Source organism: Babylonia areolata, chromosome 14 (genome assembly GCF_041734735.1).
Source record: "Babylonia areolata isolate BAREFJ2019XMU chromosome 14, ASM4173473v1, whole genome shotgun sequence".
In the NCBI taxonomy this organism is placed as follows: Eukaryota; Metazoa; Mollusca; class Gastropoda; order Neogastropoda; family Buccinidae; genus Babylonia; species Babylonia areolata.
In genome coordinates this window covers 9,415,875-9,437,837 of record NC_134889.1, presented here as the reverse complement: position 1 = coordinate 9,437,837, position 21,963 = coordinate 9,415,875, and the positions used below count along the sequence as shown (strand labels likewise).

The 21,963-nt window shown below is 44.3% G+C and overlaps 1 protein-coding gene across 1 annotated transcript in view; it reads right to left on the bottom strand.

Moving 5' to 3' along the window:
* The window catches only part of LOC143289429 (uncharacterized), a 159,706-nt gene that overhangs the window by 63,185 nt on the left and 74,558 nt on the right, over positions 1 to 21,963 (bottom strand). The window contains exons 7-17 of the mRNA XM_076598393.1: positions 20,168 to 20,378; positions 18,898 to 19,078; positions 17,300 to 17,426; positions 15,461 to 15,614; positions 12,396 to 12,734; positions 11,667 to 11,819; positions 10,698 to 10,835; positions 8,092 to 8,214; positions 5,266 to 5,458; positions 2,862 to 3,007; positions 446 to 458 (exon numbers count right to left, since the gene is read on the bottom strand). Of these exons, the coding sequence (XP_076454508.1) occupies positions 446 to 458; positions 2,862 to 3,007; positions 5,266 to 5,458; positions 8,092 to 8,214; positions 10,698 to 10,835; positions 11,667 to 11,819; positions 12,396 to 12,734; positions 15,461 to 15,614; positions 17,300 to 17,426; positions 18,898 to 19,078; positions 20,168 to 20,378 (1,778 nt within the window). The remainder of the gene's footprint in view (positions 1 to 445; positions 459 to 2,861; positions 3,008 to 5,265; positions 5,459 to 8,091; positions 8,215 to 10,697; positions 10,836 to 11,666; positions 11,820 to 12,395; positions 12,735 to 15,460; positions 15,615 to 17,299; positions 17,427 to 18,897; positions 19,079 to 20,167; positions 20,379 to 21,963) is intronic.

The window sequence follows — 21,963 nt, the reverse complement described above, 5'->3', positions numbered from 1 at the left end:
ACAATAACAAATTACAATAAATGAACATTTCAGACTTCAGTCTGAACTCACAAAAGACACTAAGTAACTAACCAATTAAAACAACAAAATATGAAATAAGATTAAATAAAAGCAATAAGATTAACAAAAATTACTAAAAATAACAAAATAAACAGTAAAATAATATTGTAACATTTTTAACCAGTCCCTATAACATCTAAATTACTATTTCACAACAGAAAAATATAAATGCATATTCGCAGACTCAAGTTGCTATCAATTCAAATCACAGAATTATGTAACAAAATGACATGCCCAGTATGTGACTGTGCGCAAACACATCCATGTGAGTCGCATGTTGTGCAAAGGCTGTTGCACTAGTCTACTACACTCAGTGTGCAACTGTGCAAAACCACACCTATGTCTATGTGGGCCAGTGATGCGCAAAAACTACTGCACGATTTACACGACGGCAGACCCTGAAGCATCATACGGGACTCAGGAATTCAAAGAGGAAATAAACAAAGCATATTGTGCAGATTCTGTCAAAATAGTGTGTGTGTGCGTGTGCGTGTGCACGCGTGCGCGCGTACGTGCATGCATGCATGTGTGCGTGTGTGCGTGCGTGAGTGAGCATGCATGCATGCATTTGTGTGTGTGTGTGTGTGTGTGCGTGTGCGTGTGTGTGTGTGTGTGTAATTGTGTGTGTGTGTGTGTGTAATTTTGTGTGTGTGTGTGTGTGTGTGTGTGTGTGTGTGTGTGTGTGTGTGTGTGTGTGTGTGTGTAATTTTGTGTGTGTGTGTGTGTGTGTGTGTGTGTGTGCGCGTGTGTGCATGTTCATTTGTGCACCTATCTATCCATATTTAACTGACTGTAATACTGTCATATTTATCAGTTCCGTCATTGCCCAAATAAGGAAAATGACTGGGCTTTTAGCACTTCTTGCTGAACAGCATTAACGTGTGAATAAGTGTGTGTGTGTGTGTGTGTGTGCACATGTGTGTGTGTGTGTGTGTGTGTGTTAGTGCACGGGCGCAAGTGTGTGCATGCTTGTGTTAGGGAGCCTGCATGTACATGCGTATGTGTGTGACACACATGCTTGGAAGTCGCAGTGCACTTACACAAAAGGGAAGGTTTGTGCAAGGGTGTCCACAGAGTGCATGCACATGCATTCACATTCAGTTCAGTGAAACACAAAATGTTTACGGCACCGGTACTTAAAAACTGGACACACCCTAGTTCCAGAAAACACCAGGAGGACAGCAACAAACAAAGACCTCCCCAAACACCAACCCCTGAACAGATGAGCAGATGATCAATAAATCGTTTCATCAATTAAACAAAGGCAGAAAGGAAGAAGGAACAGAACCTCTCTACAAGTCCACTGTCCCTAGCTCTGGCCAAATGTCAACATTTTTCAAGAACCCTTCCCCTTCCTCCCTACTCCCTCCCTCCCCAACAACCCTTCGCCCCTCCCATCAAAGCACTCCCCCTTCTCTCTCTCCCTCACCCCCAAAGCACTCCCCCCCTCCCCCCCTTCCTCCAAAGCAGCCCCCTCCTCCCTCTCCCCAGCACCACCTTCCCTTCAAAACACTCCCCCCCACCCCACCCCAGCACTCCCCCCTCCACCCAAAGCACACCCCTCCTCTCTCCCTCCCCCCTCCTTCTTCCCTCCAAAGCACTCCCCTTCTCCCCCCTCCAAAAACAAAACACACTCCCCTCCTCTCCCTCCCCCCTCATCTTCCCCCCCTTCACCCCCAAAGACCCCCCTCCTCTCTTCATCCCTCCCTAGTACTCCCCCTCCTCTTCTCACCCTCTCCCCCCTGCCCCCAGAACTCTCCCTCCTCCCTCCATCCCCCCCAAAGCACTTCACCTCCTCTACACCCCCCACCCCCACACACACTCCCCCTCCATCCTCCAAAACACTCCCCTTCTCCCCCCCCCCCCCCCCCCCCCCGAAGGACTCTCCCTCCTCCCTCCCTCCCAGTCCTGTCACCCTCTTCCCTCTCCCTCAACCCCCTTTCCCCTGACACCACACACTCTCCTTTACCAGACACGATGAACAAATGCTTCAAGGGAAGCAACCCAGTCAGTCCCCTTCCCCCCATTCTCCTTGTGTCCAGTCAGACTGACCTCCCCTGACCAGTAATACTGCTGCGGATGTGAATGAAAGGCTGACCAATCAGCAACACTTCGTAACTCTTTGGGTTTGTTTTTTTCTTTGTTTTTTCCTCCGGTCAACATACTCTACTCCATAGTGGATGAGCTTGGAAGACACTTAAACTCATTTTGGGATTTAATCAAGTTTCGTTCTATTCACCTTTCCCTCACCTCCTTATTTCCATTATCCAACTCAAGTCTTTTACCAGGTAAATCAAGGGGAGTGAAATGTAATGCTGGTGCTCCATGCCAGCTCCCCACACATTTTTTTTTTATTTTTAACTTTCAGGAATGAAAGTTCTATGGCCTATGTATCTAAATAAGTAGGTAATTAATAAATGAATAAATAAGTAAATAGGTCAACAAATCAAATGATAAACAAAAAAACAACAACAACAAAAATCCCAGCCAAACAAACAAAAATAAATAACATCCCAATAAAACAAACTAAAATGTATGAATAAATGAAACAAAACAAACAACAACAAAAATTCACCTCAACCAAAGAAATGAATTAACAAAGCAATTAACAACACACACACACACACACACACACACACACACAATGCAATGTTAGTAACAGAATAAAGCCATGTGTTTGTTACCACACTGATATATAAATACACACACACACACACACACATGCACAGATACACAAAATAAACAAAATTCTATTTTATTTTTCAAAAAGTGATCACTGGTGACTACTGTTACTGCTCAACTCAAAATCATGCACTGCACAAAAAAACAGACAAAAATAAAGGGTGACAAAAAATAAAAAAGCAACAAAAAATCAACAGCTGAGAAATACCGCAAGCAACGCTCCCCCACACATTGTTCGGACGAACTGTTATCAGCGTCACCAAAGCTATGAGAAGAAAAGAAAAAGGGAAAGAAAGGAGAAAAAAAAAAGGAAAAAAGAAGAAAAAGCTTTGCTGAATAAGATAAATACCCATCACCAGAGAAGCAAAGAGAATGAGAGAGAGAGAGGGGGGGAAAAAAAGAAGGAACATTTGCAGACATCAATCTAAAATCAAAATAACACCTGAGAATTACAACAACAATATGAATTGAAAACAACAACACTTGGGAAAAAGAAACAAAATATAAACTTAAAACAACACTTGGGGAATAAGTAACAAAAACAATAACAACAGAACAGAAAGAAAAAGAAGAAGGGAGTGAAAACAACAACAACAACAAATTGTGACATTATACAACGATGCATCTATATTAGCCAAGCCGTACATTATTTCTTCTTTTCCTGTAACACATGTCAATCTTCAAAAAGTGTTCTGGGGAAAAACAAGTGCATGGAATGTCTCAGTTCCCTGGTGTATATTTCTTAATGACAAATGTTCCTGCAATGGTTAAGGCTATATTTGTTTTCACATGTCTTTTGTTCTTTGTTGAATTTCCGCAAACTGAAGATCAGCATTGCATTCAAACTGTAAATTGCTGATGCTGTGTGTAAGAATTCACTCTAACTTACCATCTGCTGAACTAATAATGTGACCACACACACATAAGAACAATAAACATTGTCAACAATTCTTTTGTAGCCACCAAAAAATGCAGACAAATACATATCCCCACTTGCACATTCACACAAGCACACACATGCACATACACACATAGATACAGTATTGCACGCACCCAACTCATACACAGTGAAAAACTGGGGATAAATTGACTAAAACGCAAGAAAGACCAGTACATCACAAGTATGTTATTGCCCTGTTTTTCCAACAGACCAGATTTCAGAGACAGGGCATCAGCAAGTCTGAATAAAGCCACTTTATACTTCTGCACAAACACAAACGCCATCTAGAACACGTTCCTTCCAATGCACACATTCAGGTGGAAATGGGACCCAGTTTCCACAAATAATGCAAAGTGCCACAAGCATCAGAACCATGACCGAATATGGGTAAAGAAAGTTATGAATTTCAACCACTCATCACAGGTTCAAACCCATCAGCAGACTGCCAACAACAGCTGCACTTGTGGTCCCACACTCACACAAACGTTGTTTCGCTTGTCAGTTGAACAACTTCTCTTTTACGAAGTCCTTTAAGTAATTTCCTGTAACTGTATTTAGAGGGGTTTTTTTTCTTCCAAATTTCCCCCACACTTTTACCCTCATTTTCCCAGTTTCCCCCAACCCTCCATTCATCCACATCTCCCACCCCTTCTAACCGATAATACTCAGATGTATTCATAAATACTTTAACAAAATGTCTTCAATCACCGATATGTGTGACAGGACATTAAACAAAAATTCCTCCTCACACAAACATGCACGCACACACACTTTCACTTACTCGCATGCATACACAGTAACTTCTCCCCCCCCCCCCCCCCCCCCCCCCACCTCAATTTTTTTCCTACCCTCGTCTAATATCACTTACAGTGAAAAGACGTTAAACTAAAGAACGAATGTGGTCTCACTTCAATGGAACAGATGCTAAAACATGTCCACTTTCTTTAGTTGTTCGTTTGTGTTTGTGCAGAAATACAAACACGAGTCAAAGAATCAGGTCAAAATGTCATGAACCATAGGTGGGGCTACAAGCGACAGAATACAGCATTACATTTTTGGCGAAGAATCAGTTACACAGATTAGCTGTCAAGTTCACTGAAGAAGGCAACAACAAAGTTTTAAAGAAACAGGATGAGTCATCCTTTCCAGTTCCCTTACTTTTCGTTTTTTTATCTTTTCTTTTTCAAATCTTGCCCAGTAATCAATACACCACCTCCCTCAAAAACAATATAAAATGAAACATACTAAAAAATAAGATAAAAAAAACCCAACTTAATGTAATGATTTCTACCAGACAAAAATCAAATCAAAGCGAACAAATTTTTCACACAGTCTTTCTGGAAACTTTCGGGCTATCCTCATTAATGTTCCTCCACTACAGAATGATGCCGTTTATTATGTACTGCGCCTGTTGGCAGAGACTGGATTTTGACTTTTTCCGTGCTGTGTAAGTCTTGGCACACTGTCATTCAGCACCCATACATTATGATGTAGATTTTCCTGTTAAACAATAAATCAACTAATAAACAATAAACTACAAAAAGATAATAAGATAAATAGAAAAACAAACAAAAAATACTTACTCATTAATCTTGTCTTTGCAGGTTCCGTACCCACAAGGGTTGTCCTCGCAGTCATTGATGTTCACACTGCAGTTGTGGCCCGTAGTCCCAGGTATACAGACACAGTCGTAGCCATTGACGCGGTCAATACACGTGCCGTTGTACTCGCAAGGCGAACCTTCACAATCGTCTATGTCCGTGGAACAGTTCTTATCTGCAAAGTGGCGTCAAACTTTTTTTTTAAGCGGCGTCAAACTTTAAAAGCGGTGTTGCGTTAAACTTAAAAATTACTATCAAATTTCTTATATAAAAAAAGTCTTTAAATTGGTGTCAAACTTTAAAAGTGGCATCAAACTTTAAAAAAATATTTTTCAATGGTGTCAAAAGTTAAAAGCTGCATCATATTAAAAAAAAAAAAAAAATTGCCATCAAACTCATAAAGTGGTGTCACACTTTTTAAAATGGTATCACATTTAAAAACAAAAACAAAAAAACAAACAAAAAAAACCCACTGGCATAAAACATTTAAAAAGATGCACCAAACTTGAAAAGTAGCATCACACTTTAAGGAGGAGGAGAAGGAAGGAAGAGAATAGGAACAAGAAGAAGAAGAAGAAGAAAAAAAAAAAAAACCACACAAGAAAAACAAGAACAAGAACAATAAGAATAATATGAAGAAGAAAAAGAATCAAGGAGAATAACAACAAGAACAACAAGAAAACCATGACAAAGCAGATGTAAAAAGAAGAAGAAAAAGAAGACAACAAAGAAGAAGGGAGGAGAAAGATGGAAGGAGAAAAACAAATAGAACAAGAAGAAAAAGAACACACACACACAAAAACACACACATGCACACACACACACACACACACACACACACACACACACAAATACACACACATACTCACATAAACACACACAAACACACACACACACACACACACACACACACACACACACACACACACACACACACAACCACACCCACAACCACACACACACACACACACACACACACACACAGACAAACACACACACACACACACACACACACACACAGACAAACACACGCACACAGACAAACACACACACACAAACACAAACAAAAGGAACAACAGATGAGAACAAGAACAAGAAGACCACAACACAGCAGAAGAAGCAGAAGCAGAACTGTAATGACTATGTTCTGATAATAGCAACTGAATTATTATGAAGAAGTTGTTTTGTTTGTTTTTTGTTGTTGGTTTTGGGGGGTTTTTTTTTGGGGGGGGTGTTTGTTTTTTTGTGCGCTTAGAGTTGATTTCATCAAGATTTTGGGCCTAAAAATACCATTATCATTGTCACTATTATTATCTTTATTTATCAATCTCGTTTTTTATTTTAATTATTTTATTCTATTCTATTTATTTCTTCTTTTTTTTTCCATTTCTTTTTTTTCAAGGCCTGACTAAGTGCGTTGGGTTGCGCTGCTGGTCAGGCATCTGCTTGGAAGATGTGGTGTAGCGTATACGGATTTGACCAAACGCAGTGACGCCTCCTTGAGCTACTGATACTGATACTGATATGAAGAAGTAATCTTTCCGTGCATCTGTGTAGCTCCAGAATTGCACGCAAAGTCTACCTGATGCCTGCTGACCCTTTCAGGATAACTCTCTCCATACGAACGGCGAAAGAGACGACGTTAACAGCGTTTCACCCCAATTACCATCATCAAAATATTGCAAGTGGAAGGCTCTTATACTGAAGAGGTGAATGCTGACAAAGAATACCACAATTCTGACGACGGAAGCTAAAGTTTGGGTCATTCAGACACCCACTGGACATCCGAGGGGTCTGTGTAGAGGAGAAGAGAGGACTGGCCGTACTGAGTGAGATAAAACCCTTCTGCTGTAGTCATCGTCACTGTCTTCCCTCCACAGGGAGGTCTGGGCATCCCCCTCATGCTGGCAGCATCTTTTGCAGATTCCAAGATGGACAGCTTCCTTCCTCCCTGAATACTCTCATATCAACTTCATATTTCAGAAATGAATGCAGTGAAAAGAAGCAGAACTGTGTCAGTGCATGTTCTGCATGAATGGTAGCATGAAAACATGACAGGAACAACAACAACAACAACAACAAGTACAACATGAAGCAAAAGAAGAAGAAAAATCACAACAACAAAAGATACAACAAAGCGGTACAAGAAGAAACAACAGAACAACATAAACAACAACAGAACAACAAGAAACAAAAACAGAACAAGAAACAACAAGAAGCAACATCAGAACAACAAGAAGTAACATCAGAACAACAAGACACAACAACAGAACAACAAGAAACAACAACAGAACAACAGAAACAACAACAGAACAACAAGACACAACAACAGAGCAACAAGAAGCAACAACAGAACAACAGAAACAATAACAGAACAACAAGACACAACAACAGAACAACAAGAAGCAACAACAGAACAACAAGAAGCAACATCAGAACAACAAGACACAACAACAGAGCAACAAGAAGCAACAACAGAACAACAAGAAACAACATCAGAACAACAAGACACAACAGCAAAACAACAAGAAACAACATCAGAACAACAAGAAACAACAGAACAACAAGAAACAACAGAACAACAAGAAACAACAGAACAAGCAACAACAGAACAACAAGAAACAACATCAGAACAACAAGAAGCAACAACAGAACAACAAGAAGCAACAGAACAACAGAAACAACAACAGAACAACAGAAACAACAACAGAACAACAAGAAACAACATCAGAACAAGAAGCAGCAGCAGCAGCAGAAGAACAACAACAAGAATCAGCAGCAGAAGCCATCAGAAGCCCCCTGACTCACCAGTGTATCCTGGCACACAGTCACAGGTGTAGGTTCCAATCACACTGCGACAGGTGCCCCCATGCTGGCACGGGCTGCCTCCAGTGGCCAGACAGTAGGACGTCGGCAGGTCACAGTTTAGGCCTGGTCAATCAAATCAAATCACGCTGCATTTGTGCGTGCACGTGTGTGTGTGTGTGTGTGTTTTGGTTTGGTTTGGTTTGGTGGGTTTTTTTGGGTTGTTTTGTTTTGGGTTTTTTTTGCTGCCCCATTATGCACCATTTCAGTGGCATTACTGTCATGCTGCTCATTCAGAGTCCCCCCCCCCCTCCACCTCATACACAACCACACCCAGGTTTTTCTGTCACAGTCCCAGTTTCAGCAGTTCACAGGGAACTGTCGATGTCAGGTCGCCAGAAGGCCACACACCACAGAAGACCATACACTGCTGCTGAGTCACTGCGGTCATGTTCAGCAATGCCTGTTCCGATTTAACATGCTGAGGACCAGTAGGACGCTGCCTACTAACCCCCCTACTGATGACATTGATTGCTCAGTCGCAGAATCAAATCATGTTGCTTTTAGGCCAACCAGCATCAAAGGGGCCATTTCAGGACTGGTTAGTTCTTAACTCACTCCGGATGAATAGTTCTCTCCCTTGCTTTTCCCTACAGACGACCCATTTGTTAGGGTTAGGAAAAAAAATCACAAAAAATACAAAACATAAAGTAACTGAATGAAACTTACTGTACTTGACCCACTGACCCCTCTCCTCACGTTGTGTGAATGCCCACCCCCCCTCCCTCTTCACTGATCTCAGAAGCCAGAGTCACTATCAGAGCCTTCTTGCTGGTAGTTTACTTCACTGCAGATACTTTATTCAGTCAAAACCTTCAGTTTGAAGCATTTCAGTCACTTCAGCAGCGGTAAAAGATGCTGTTGTGATCTAGTTTGCTAAAAAAATTTCCACTTGTATCGCCTGGGATGCCATTTTCGATACGTATGCAGATTAGCTTGTTGTGTGGGGTCCTGAACTCGCTGGCTCACTGTGGATTGTTTTTATGAAATCTCATGAAGAAACTTTCCATTCCACCCTTGACACGTTCGCAATGCCCGGTGTAGCTGCAATTGTTATGCTACCCAATGAGGAAAACAAGGGAAAATTTTGAAACCGCTATAGCGTTCCGTTGTCCGGAAGGCTACCTTATGTCAGGAACGCTATAGCGTTCCATCGTCCGGAGTGAATTAAGACCAGACAAAGAGAACACAACATAAATGATAATGTTAAAAAGTCGAGTAAAACAATGCTAATAGAATCAGTTTACTCATGTCTCACTCAATCCACTAAAGTTCAAAATATTCAAAACAGCAACAACAACAGCAAAATCACCGTTATGTCTCAGACCATGTGAAATTCACATCAAGTAAAATACACTGATTTTCCTCAGGAACTGGAAAATTGCGTTGTATTGTGTTGCATTGTGTTGTATTGCACTGTGTTGTATTGCGTTGTGTTGTATTGCTCTATCGTCACACGGATTTCTCTGTGCGAAATTTGGGCTGCTTTCAATTGGGAGAATGCCTTGCTACAGAACAGTGAGAGTGCCACCCTTTTTTTTGTGTGTGTATTGTTTCCTGCCTGCAAGTGTATTTGTTTTTCTATCAAAGTGAATTTTTCTACACATTTTTACCAGTGACAACCCTTTTGTTGCCATGGGTTTTGTCACATACGCTAAGTGCATGCTGCACACGGGACCTCGGTTTATCATCTCATCTGAATGACTAGCATCCAGACCACCAATCAAGGTCACGAAGACAGGGTAGAATCCCTACACAGGTTGCCCTTGGCACTACATCTGCTAGACAGATGCCTGACCAGCAGCATAACCCAACACACTTAGTCAGGCCTTGTGTGCCTATCACAGTGGATTTTTTCCTACAGAACTTTGCAAGAGGACAGTGGAGTGATGGCCTAGAGGTAACGCGTCCGCCTAGGAAGCGAGAGAATCTGAGCGCGCTGGTTCGAATCACGGTTCAGCCGCCGATATTTTCTCCCCCTCCACTAGACCTTGAGTGGTGGTCTGGACGCTAGTCATTCGGATGAGGCGATAAACCGAGGTCCCGTGTGCAGCATGCACTTAGCGCACGTAAAAGAACCCACGGCAACAAAAGGGTTGTTCCTGGCAAAATTCTGTAGAAAAATCCACATCGATAGGAAAAACAAATAAAACTGCATGCAGGAAAAAAAAAAAAAAAGGGTGGCGCTGTAGTGTAGCGACGCACTCGCCCTGGGGAGAGCAGCCTGAATTTCACACAGAGAAATCTGTTGTGATAAAAAGAACTACAAATACAAAAACAATACTTCATGTTCATTGGCATGGATTCTTTTTCAGTGCGCCAAGCGCATGCTGCACATGGGACCTCGGTTTATCGTCTCATCGGAACAACTAGACATTCAGTTCAACTTTCCAGTCAAACTTGGGAGAAAAAGAACGAGGGCGGGATTTGAACCCAGATCCTCACGGACTCTTGTTTTGTTAGGCGAGTGTCTTAACCATTCTGCCACCTTCCTCCTACAATACAGTACAGCACAACAGTTCATCGATGAAAGGCACAGAGGACCACACCTGTGTAGATTTCCCCTGACGGGGTCTGTCCAATGCAGTTACACTGGTAGGAACCGTCATGGTTGGTGCACGTCCCTCCGTTCTGGCAGATCGGAGGATCATACGCACACTCGTCAATGTCTTTGTCGCAGTTATAGCCTGAAATAACACACACAAACACACACGTGTCAACATCCCTCCACCACATACACATCTGACATACACAGTGCACCACCCACCCACACACACACACACACATGCATGACACACAATCTACACACACACATTACACCATCCACCTCCACACAAAAATCACACACACACATCACCCAAGCTACCCACCCACCCCACACACACATCACACAGATGTCACACCATCCATACTCACATCACACACACCTCACACCATCCATACTCACAACACACACACCTCACACCATCCATACTCACATCACACAGACGTCACACCATCCATACTCACATCACACACACCTCACACCATCCATACTCACATCACACACACGTCACACCATCCATACTCACATCACACACACCTCACACCATCCATACTCACAACACACACGTCACATATGTAACACACCACCATCATAACACACCACACATCTCACACACATAACACATCACACCACCCACACACACATAACACACCAACACCACCTACACACCCAACACCAACACACACATCACACCACCAACACACACCACACCACCAACACACACACCACACCTCCCCCACACACATCACACCACCCTCACCACACACACCACCAACACACACACCACACCACCCACCCATCCCACTCCCACACTGTACCACCCACCTCCACAAACCCCTTCTCCACCCCTCAAAACACACCACACCATCCAACCACCCCTCTACCCCACCCTACCCACCCCCTTACTCTCCTCCACCCCCCCACCCACACCCCTCCCCCACACACACCACACACACACAGAGGCATGACCCACCTGTGTACCCGGTGGGGTAGTTGCGAGAGTTGGGGTAGGGGCTGAGACAGGTGCAGTTGTAGAAGCCCATGTGGTTGTTGCACCTGCCGTCGTGCTGACACGGGTTGGACTCGCACTCGTTGATCTCAGTCTCGCAGCGCTCGCCTGCCATACCTGAAACACACACCACAACACACTACAGGTCTCCACAGGTACGGCCCACGTACCTTGCTGAAGGTAAAAACAATACCCACAGCGGCATCGTTAGTCATCACCCCCCATCATCATCGTCATTCATCACTGAAATAAAGAAAAGAAAAATGTCCCCAAATCTGTGGCACACACACATGCGCACACTCGCACTTACACACACACAGACACACACTCAATCACACTCTTATACACTCACTCACTCACACACACACACACAAACACACACATACAAACACACACACGCTTACACACTCACTTGCACTTTCACACACACACACACACACACACACACACACACACACAAACACACACATACAAACACACACACACTTACACACTCACTTGCACTTTCACACACACACACACACACGAAACACACCACACAAACACAATACATACTCACGCACACACACACTTACTCATTTGCACTTTTACACACACACACACACACACACACAATCGCAAACACACATGCATAACCATGTACACACACACACACACAACAAGACCACCCATAAACCAGCCCATCACACTCACCAACAGGACAAGCACAGGTGTAGGTACCGATGCCATCATTACAGTCCTCGAAAGGCTGGCAGGTGTTCCCCACACAGTCATCAATATTGTTTTCGCAGTCAGTGCCGTTGAATCCGGGCAAACAGGTGCAGGTGTACTCCCGCTGCGGTACGGTCGTACTGCAGGTGGCGTTGTTCCGGCAGGGCAGGAAGGAGCAGGCGTCAAAGGGCTCGCTGCAGTTCTTCCCCATCCAGGCCGACAGACAATGACACGTGTAGTCCACGACACCGTCCTCGCATGTCGCGCCGTTTTGACACGGGTCAGGGCTGCAGTCGTTGATGTTGGTCTGGCAATTGAAGCCTGCAATTCCAAACAGTGGAACATGCAATCAGAGATGCCAACGTCTGTCAAGTGTTTTTTTTTAGGAACAATCAGGAAATTTGGTAGGAATATTTTGAATCTGGTTGGAACGCTCGGACTCTGAGCCACACCAGCAAATGTAAATTTTATCTACAAGGCATACAAACACTTGGGCCTACCTGCAACATGGTGTAACTGCTACAATTACGCTGACTGGTCCACTCAATGCTGTTTCAATGTGAACACACACACGAATAGCTGAGCATCATCATGTGAGACCAAGGCCAGTAGTGACTGCCCTGGCTTGGTGATTGATAGGTCTAGAGCGTCTTCGTGATTGATTGGTCTAGAGCGTCTTCATAATGCTATGACAGGAAAGCATGCGACCATGCTATCCAGTGGAAAATGAACTCCTCAGAACAATTCTGACTTTGGCAAAATACGGCAAAATCATAACAGCTGGCATCTCTGTGCAATGAATCATCAGTGATAAATCCAATGCTTGCCATGACCCATCAGTTTGTGGTGGAACAGTGGCCCAGAGGTAATGCACCCAACTAGGAAGCAAGTGTTCACAGGTTCGAATCCCAAATGACGGGCACAACAGTCGTGTGGTTAAAGCGTTGGACTTTCAATCTGAGGGCCCCGGGTTTGAACCTCGGTAACAGCGCCTGGTGGGTACAGGGTGGAGATTTTTCCAATCTCCCAGGTCAACGTATGTGCAGACATGCTTGTGTCTCAACGTCCTTCGTGTGTATACGATAGCAGAAGATCAAATAAGCATATCAAAGATCCTGTAATCTATGTCAGCGTTTGGGGGGTTATGGAAACAAGAACATATCCAGCATGCACACGCCCGACAATGGAGCATGGTTGCCTACATGGTGGGGTAAAAACAGTCATACACATAAAAACCAACTCGTGTACATACGAGTGAACGTGGGAGTTGCAGCCTACGAACGATGAAGAAGAGAAAAATCTGACACAAGGACTGGGAAGAAGGAAAGAGAGACAGAGAGAGTGAACAAGGCTGCACAGAGAACAGAGAGAGAGAGTGAACAAGGCTGCACAGAGAACAGAGAGAGAGAGAGAGAGTGAACAAGGCTGCACAGAGAACACAGAGAGAGAGACAGAGAGAGAGTGAACAAGGCTGCACAGAGAACAGAGAGAGAGAGACAGAGAGAGTGAACATTGCTGCACAGAGAACAGAGAGAGACAGAGAGAGTGAACAAGGCTGCACAGAGAACAGAGAGAGACAGAGAGAGTGAACAAGGCTGCACAGAGAACACAGAGAGAGAGAGAGAGAGAGAGTGAACAAGGCTGCACAGAGAACAGAGAGAGAGAGACAGAGAGAGTGAACATTGCTGCACAGAGAACACAGAGAGAGAGTGAACAAGGCTGCACAGAGAACAGAGAGAGACAGAGAGAGTGAACAAGGCTGCACAGAGAACAGAGAGAGAGAGACAGAGAGAGTGAACAAGGCTGCACAGAGAACAGAGAGAGAGAGTGAACAAGGCTGCACAGAGAACAGAGAGAGACAGAGAGAGTGAACAAGGCTGCACAGAGAACAGAGAGAGAGAGAGAGTGAACAAGGCTGCACAGAGAACAGAGAGAGAGAGAGAGAGAGTGAACATTGCTGCACAGAGAACAGAGAGAGAGAGTGAACATTGCTGCACAGAGAACAGAGAGAGAGAGAGAGAGTGAACAAGGCTGCACAGAGAACAGAGAGAGAGAGACAGAGAGAGTGAACAAGGCTGCACAGAGTACAGAGAGAGAGAGAGTGAACAAGGATGCACAGAGTACTGAGAGAGTGAGAGAGAGACAGAGAGTGAACAAGGCTGCACAGAGTACAGAGAGAGAGAGAGAGTGAACAAGGCTGCACAGAGTACAGAGAGAGAGAGAGACAGAGACAGTGAACAAGGCTGCACACAGTACAGAGAGAGAGACAGAGAGTGAACAAGGGTGCACAGAGTACAGAGAGAGAGACAGAGAGTGAACAAGGGTGCACAAAGTACAGAGAGAGAGACAGAGACAGTGAACAAGGCTGCACAGAGTACAGAGAGAGACAGAGAGAGTGAACAGAGAGTGAACAAGGCTGCACAGAGTACAGAGAGAGAGAGACAGAGAGAGTGAACAAGGCTGCACAGAGTACAGAGAGAGAGAGACAGAGAGAGTGAACAAGGCTGCACAGAGTACAGAGAGAGAGAGACAGAGAGAGTGAACAAGGCTGCACAGAGTACAGAGAGAGAGAGAGACAGAGAGAGTGAACAAGGCTGCACAGAGTACAGAGAGAGACAGAGAGAGTGAACAAGGCTGCACAGAGTACAGAGAGAGAGACAGAGAGAGTGAACAAGGCTGCACAGAGTACAGAGAGAGAGAGACAGAGAGAGTGAACAAGGCTGCACAGAGTACAGAGAGAGAGAGACAGAGATAGTGAACAAGGCTGCACAGAGTACAGAGAGAGAGAGACAGAGAGAGTGAACAAGGCTGCACAGAGTACACAGAGAGAGACAGAGAGTGAACAAGGCTGCACAGAGTACACAGAGAGAGACAGAGAGTGAACAAGGCTGCACAGAGTACAGAGAGAGAGAGACAGAGAGAGTGAACAAGGCTGCACAGAGTACAGAGAGAGAGAGAGAGAGAGTGAACAAGGCTGCACAGAGTACAGAGAGAGAGAGACAGAGATAGTGAACAAGGCTGCACAGAGTACAGACAGGGCAATTCACCTGTGAAGCCTGACAGACAGGTGCAGTTATACGCGGCCACAAAGTCGTTGCAGGTAGCGTTGTTCCGACAAGGGTTGCTGGCGCAGTCGTCGATGTCATCGTTACACCGCTCCCCTGTCCATCCGATGGCACACACACACCGGTAGCCGTTTACCTGTCACACAGCAGCAAGGTACAGACATTGAAATATATACAGAGATATACATAGATACATTAAATACATATGTGGAGTGATGGCCTAGAGGTAATGCATCCGCCTAGGAAGCGAGAGAATCTGAGCGTGCTGGTTCAAATCACGGCTCAGCCGCCGATATTTTCTCCCCCTCCACTAGACCTTGAGTGGTGGTCTGGACACTAGTCATTCGGATGAGATGATAAACCAAGGTCCCATGTGCAACATGCACTTAGCGCACGTAAAAGAACCCACGGCAACAAAAGGGTTGTTCCTAACAAAATTCTGTAGAAAAATCCACTTCGATAGGAAAAACAAATAAAACTGCACTTACGCAAAAATACAAAAAAATGGGTGGTGCTGTAGTGCAGCGACATGCTCTCCCTGGGGAGAGCAGCCCGAATTTCACACAGAGAAATCTGTTGTGATAAAAAGAAATACAAATACACACATACGCATATGCATCAATACAGCATTCATAAACCTAACTTTTTTCCAGGGGGGTGAGGGTGTGTGGAGGGGCTGCCCCATCATCTGCACCACTTCAATGCCATCACCATCCCAAGTCCCCACCCCTATTTACACCCATGTCTCAACTCATCCAATCTGTCCTAATCATGTTAGTTGTTGCTAGCGGTACCTCCATAAAACAACACAAATTATACAGGTTTATATATAGTTTGCATCAGTTTGACATGGTACAGTATATGACACCAAATATACAGGTTATACACAGCCCATGAAAAACCACATGAATGAACAAGGCTGCACAGAGTACTGAAAGAGAGAGAGAGTGAACAAGGCTGCACAGAGTACTGAAAGAGAGAGAGACAGAGAGAGTGAACAAGGCTGCACAGAGTACAGAGAGAGACAACCAACCAACAACAACAAAAACCACTAGTAAACCCCCACACTCTGTTTAAAAAAACAAACTATCTTTTATTCCACCTTAAAGCCCCCGCTCTTTCTCTGTTTCTGGACCTTGCATTTGGAATGAGTTCCCACTCAGCTCTTTCAAGTCTGGCCTTAAAACCCACCTCTTCCCACGATAGCCTCCCTTCCCTGCCCTTCATTGTTTTTCAGTTTTTTTCAGTCTTGAATTATGCATGTGTGTGAAGGACTGGTGTGAAAGCGCTTTGATTTGTCTCTGCACAAGATTCAGCGCCTATATAAATACTAATTATTATCAATACGTACCTGCTGCTGCAAACATTGTTGCTTTTGTGTGTCTACTGAAGACTTACACTGCCTCTGCTGAATGGATTACCCTGTGACCTGTAATCTGTATGTGTTTGTTTATTCATTTATTTGGTTATTTATTCATTTGTTTTTTTCTTGCATATGCTTAAATGCTTTGGAAAAAAAAACCCATAACAAAGACAATAATGTACATGTCTATGACAATATGTAAGCTGATATTCTCCAACATAACTTGCACATCAGGTGACATGCACATCCATTAGATGCTGTGACCAGTTTTAAATCCAACAGCACTGGCAGTCATACTGTGTTTTATCTTTTACTACTTATTTGTTTTATTGTACTTGCCATTATTACTGTTTGTTTTCTATTGTCAATTAAATGTGTTTCTATTCTGTATACAAGTAACTGAATAAAATATATTGTTAAAAAAAAACAACCACCAAACAAACGACAATGCTGCTAACCTGATCTTGGCAGGTGGCACCGTTGCGACACTGGTGATCGACACAGTCATCAATGTCTGTCCCGCAGGTGGTGTTGGTGTAGCCAGGTGCACAGTCACAGGTAAAGCCATTGACCTGATCCACACACCTGCAGCCAACACATCGCGCTCATCTGTCTGTTCAGTCTGTAGTTTGATGTCTTTTGAAGTGAATGTGTGTGTGTGTGTGTGTGTGTGTGTGTGTGTGTTTGTGTGTGTGTGAATCTGTGTGTGTGTGTGTGTGTGTGTGTGTGTGTGTGTGTGTGTGTGTGTGTGTGTGTGTGTGTGTGTGTGTGTGTGTGTGTGAGTGTGTGTGTGTGTGTGTGTGTGTGTGAATGTGTGCGTGTTTGTCTGTGTGTCTGATTCTCTGTCTGTCTGTGTGTGTGCGTGTGTGGGTTGGTGCATGTGTGTTTGTGTGTACGCATGTGTGCATGAATGGGTACGTGCCTGCTTGTGCACGTGACTTCAGAACTGTTACATGATGGGCACAACAGCTGACTGGTTAAAGCACTGGATTTTCAATTTGAGGGTTCTTGGTTCAAATCCAGGTCACTGCACTTCCTGTGTTAAAACAGCTAATGGTGGAGATTTTTTCGAATCTCCCAGGTTGACAGATGTGTCTAAACCTCTCTCTGTGTCTACACAAATGCAGAGAATCAAATACACAAGTAAAACATCCCATAAGCCACGTTCAGTGGGTTATGGAAATAAGAACATACCCAGTATGTACAACCCTAAAAAAATGTATGGCTGCCCACACAGTGGGGTAAAAACGACCGTACACAAAAAAAACGCCCGCTTAACTCTTTCCGGACAAAGGAATGCTCACGCATTCCTACACAAAACGTATTCGGTTTCGGACGAAGGAATGGAATAGCATTCTCCAAAAGTAAAATTCCATTATGCGCTGTACACGTGATTTTGTGATTAGCCAAGCAAGGTGCGCTATTCTGGGTCACTCCACAATCGAACAGTATGATTGGTTAGTCTGGGATGTGTGGCCTGTCTCGCACACACGCTGACAAAGTCACTGACCGGTCGTCTGCTCGCGTGCCAGCCCGTTAGCAAAGCGGCCTCTTCTCAGAATGTTGTGAAGCGAACAAGGCAGTGACGGCAATGTTTTAGGGTTGCCGAAGTACTTGAAATGCTACAAACTGAAGGGTCGGACATTGAAGAGGTGGATGATGACGAAGAAGAAAGCGAATTTAATGCAGAAAGCGAGCATGGGTATGGTGATTCGGGGTGAAAAATTGGCAGTATTTTCTACATATGGCAAAACTGTAAAAATAAGATGAGAAATTTGATTTTTTTTTATATATATGTAATAGCTCAACACATAATAAACCAGTTCTGAAAGTTTCATTTTCTTACACAGTATTTTGTATTTTTTGTGATTCTTTTCCAAACCCTTACAAATGGGCCGTCTGTGGGGAAAAGCAAGGGAGAAAACTTGTCCCGAGTGAGTTAAGTTAACACAGGGGCTGTAGCAGCACACAAAACCACAACCACCAAAGACACCCACCAACTCCACGCCCTAACAACTCTACACACACCCAAACCCAAGCCGGCGTTGACACTCACGTTCCGTTGTTCTGGCAAGGCTGCCCGGCACAGTCGTCGATGTCGACCTGACAGTCACGACCCTCAAAGCCCGGCCGACAGTCGCAGCGGTAGTTGTTGACCAGGTTGAGACAGGTGGCGTTGTTCTTGCAGGGGTTCGATTCACACTCGTCAATGTCCACACACTCCCCTGTCCTGTTCTCTGTTTGACAAAAAAATTAATAAAATAAACTAAAATAAAATTATAATAATAATTGTAATAGTAAAATAAAATAAATAAATAAAGAGTTCACCTCCTGATTTGGTCACTGTCCTCTAGTTCTCATTTCTTGTGCATCTCAATTCTGTTGCTCTGGTCCTTGTCAAAACACATCCCCACAGACACAAACCCTCACAACCACACCCACACACTACACACTACACACCACCACTCACCGTATCCATCCAGACACAGTGATGAGACAACACACCGTCCACACCACCAATACCACCCCACACACCCAACAGACACAGACCCTCACACCCACACACACTACACACCACCACTCACTGTATCCATCCAGACACAGAAATGAGACAACACACCACCACCACCCCCTTCCCCCCAACACAAACCCTCACACACACGCTACAAACCACCACTCCCCATACCCATTCAGACAGACACAGAAATGAGGCAACACACCATCCACACACCCATAACCCCCACCCCACCCCCCTAACACAAACACCCACACACACTACACACCGCCACTCACCGTATCCATCCAGACAGACACAGTGGTAAGACAACACTCCCCCTCACCCCAACCCCCCCCCCCACTCTCCCCCAACACAAACCCACATACACACTACACTCACCGTATCCATCCAGACACAGTGGTAAGACAACACTCCCCCTCACCCCCAAGCCACCCCCCCCCGCCCACTCTCCCCCAACACAAACCCACATACACACTACACACCGCCACTCACCGTATCCATCCAGACAGACACAGTGGTAAGACAACACTCCCCCTCCCCCCCAAGCCACCCCCCCCCCCCACTCTCCCCCAACACAAACCCACATACACACTACACACCGCCACTCACCGTATCCATCCAGACAGACACAGCGGTAAGACAACACTCCCCCTCCCCCCCAAGCCCCACCCCCCCTCCCCCCTGTCTCTCCCCCAACACAAACCCACACACACACTACACACCACCACTCCCCCCCCCCCCGGCCCCCCCTCCCCCCCCGTCTCTCCCCCAACACAAACCCACACACACACTACACACCACCACTCACCGTATCCATCCAGACAGACACAGCGGTAAGAAAACACACCGTCATCACAGCGTGTGTTTGACCCAGTACACGTGACATTGGCACAGTCATCAATGTCAATCTGGCAGTTGACGCCCTCATAGCCCGGCACACAGCTACACGTGTAGTTGTCGATGCCTTGCGTACACGTCCCGCCATTTTGACACGGCGATGACACGCATTCGTCTATGTCCTGCCAAGAGCATGTCAGGAATAATAGTAATGTTATCAAAGTGTTTACGTAGCCCTGAATCTTGTGCACAAACAAATGAAAATGCTTCCACACAAATCATTCACATCTATGCACAGCATGTATGGATGTTATAAATGAAATACCTGCTGGGTTATTTCACTGCACATCTCTTTTTTTTCCCTTTTTTTTTTCTTTCTGCAAACCTATACCTGCATCAAAGTGAACAAATAAGTAAATATGAGGAGAACACTTAACAGGGAAATGATATACATAAATGAAATGTCTGCAATGTATGAGTGGTTTTATTCCTCATCCGTTCTGCCTGACTGCCTGTATCCGCTTCATTACCCACACATTCCTATCCCGTCCCTGTGTAACTTTCAAGGAAAATAAATGCTTGATGATGCAAAAATGAAATGGTTTCAAATGAGTATTATTTACAGGTGTATTGGGACAAATAAAATTTGGAAAGAAATGGGATTATTAGACAGTAACATGTGTAATTTTTGTAATGCTGTCAAAGATGGATTGACCGTATGTTTTGGTTTTGTCCAGTAACTCAGAAGTACTGGCAGGACTTTAGTGCAGTGGTGAATGAAGGGTGTATAAATGTCTACAACATGCACTTAACGAAAAGTCTTGATCTTCTTTGACGTGGTCGGAACACACACACATATGCTACTATCTACTTTATCTTATCATTAGCAAAACAGTATTTATACCAGTGTAAAATGAACAAAAATATTCTTATTTCAAGTGTATTCCTTAGTAAGCGTAAGCAAAACAAAATGCTGTATTTCTCTTTTGAGGCACATACAGAGTAACCAGAATGCAGAAAAGTAACCAGAAAAATGAAATATAACATCCTTTGAGTGTTTATATGTATTTAAATGTTTATAAACACACACACACACACACAGAGGCTTTTGTACTTGGCTTCACCTGGAAGATGATTTCTGCATGAAACAACTGGCTAGTGGCATTGTTCAGTTCAAAGGTTGACTTTCACCTCAGAGTTATGTCTTTGGAGACTGATAAATCAAGGCTATCTACTCCGATCTGCAGGGTCTTCACACCTGAAAACTTCAACCAAAACCTAGCTTGGAAAGTGAAGAGCATCAAGCTGAAGAGAAAGGCGAACCATACTGCACTTTTTTCAGAACAGGCAAACAGAGCATGCCCTAAGTGGACGTCACTTGCCTGTTAATAGTTCCAGTTTCAGTTTCTCAAGGAAGCGTCACTGCATTCGGGCAAATCCATATATGCTGCACCACATCTGTTAGGCAGATGCCTGACCAGCAACATAACTCAACACGCTCAGTCAGGCCTTGAGTGCATGCATATATATTTGTGTACCTACCACAGAGTGAATTTCTTCTAGAAAATTTTGCCAGAGGACAATACTCTTATTGCCATGGGTTCTTTTTCAGTGCTCCAGGTGTGTGCTGCATACAGGACCTAAGTTTATCATCTCATCTGAAAGACTAGATGCTCAGTTTGATTTTCCAGTAAAATTTGGGAGAAAGATTCGAACACCAGACCCTCATGAACTCCCTGTATTGGCAGATAAGCGTCTTAACCATTC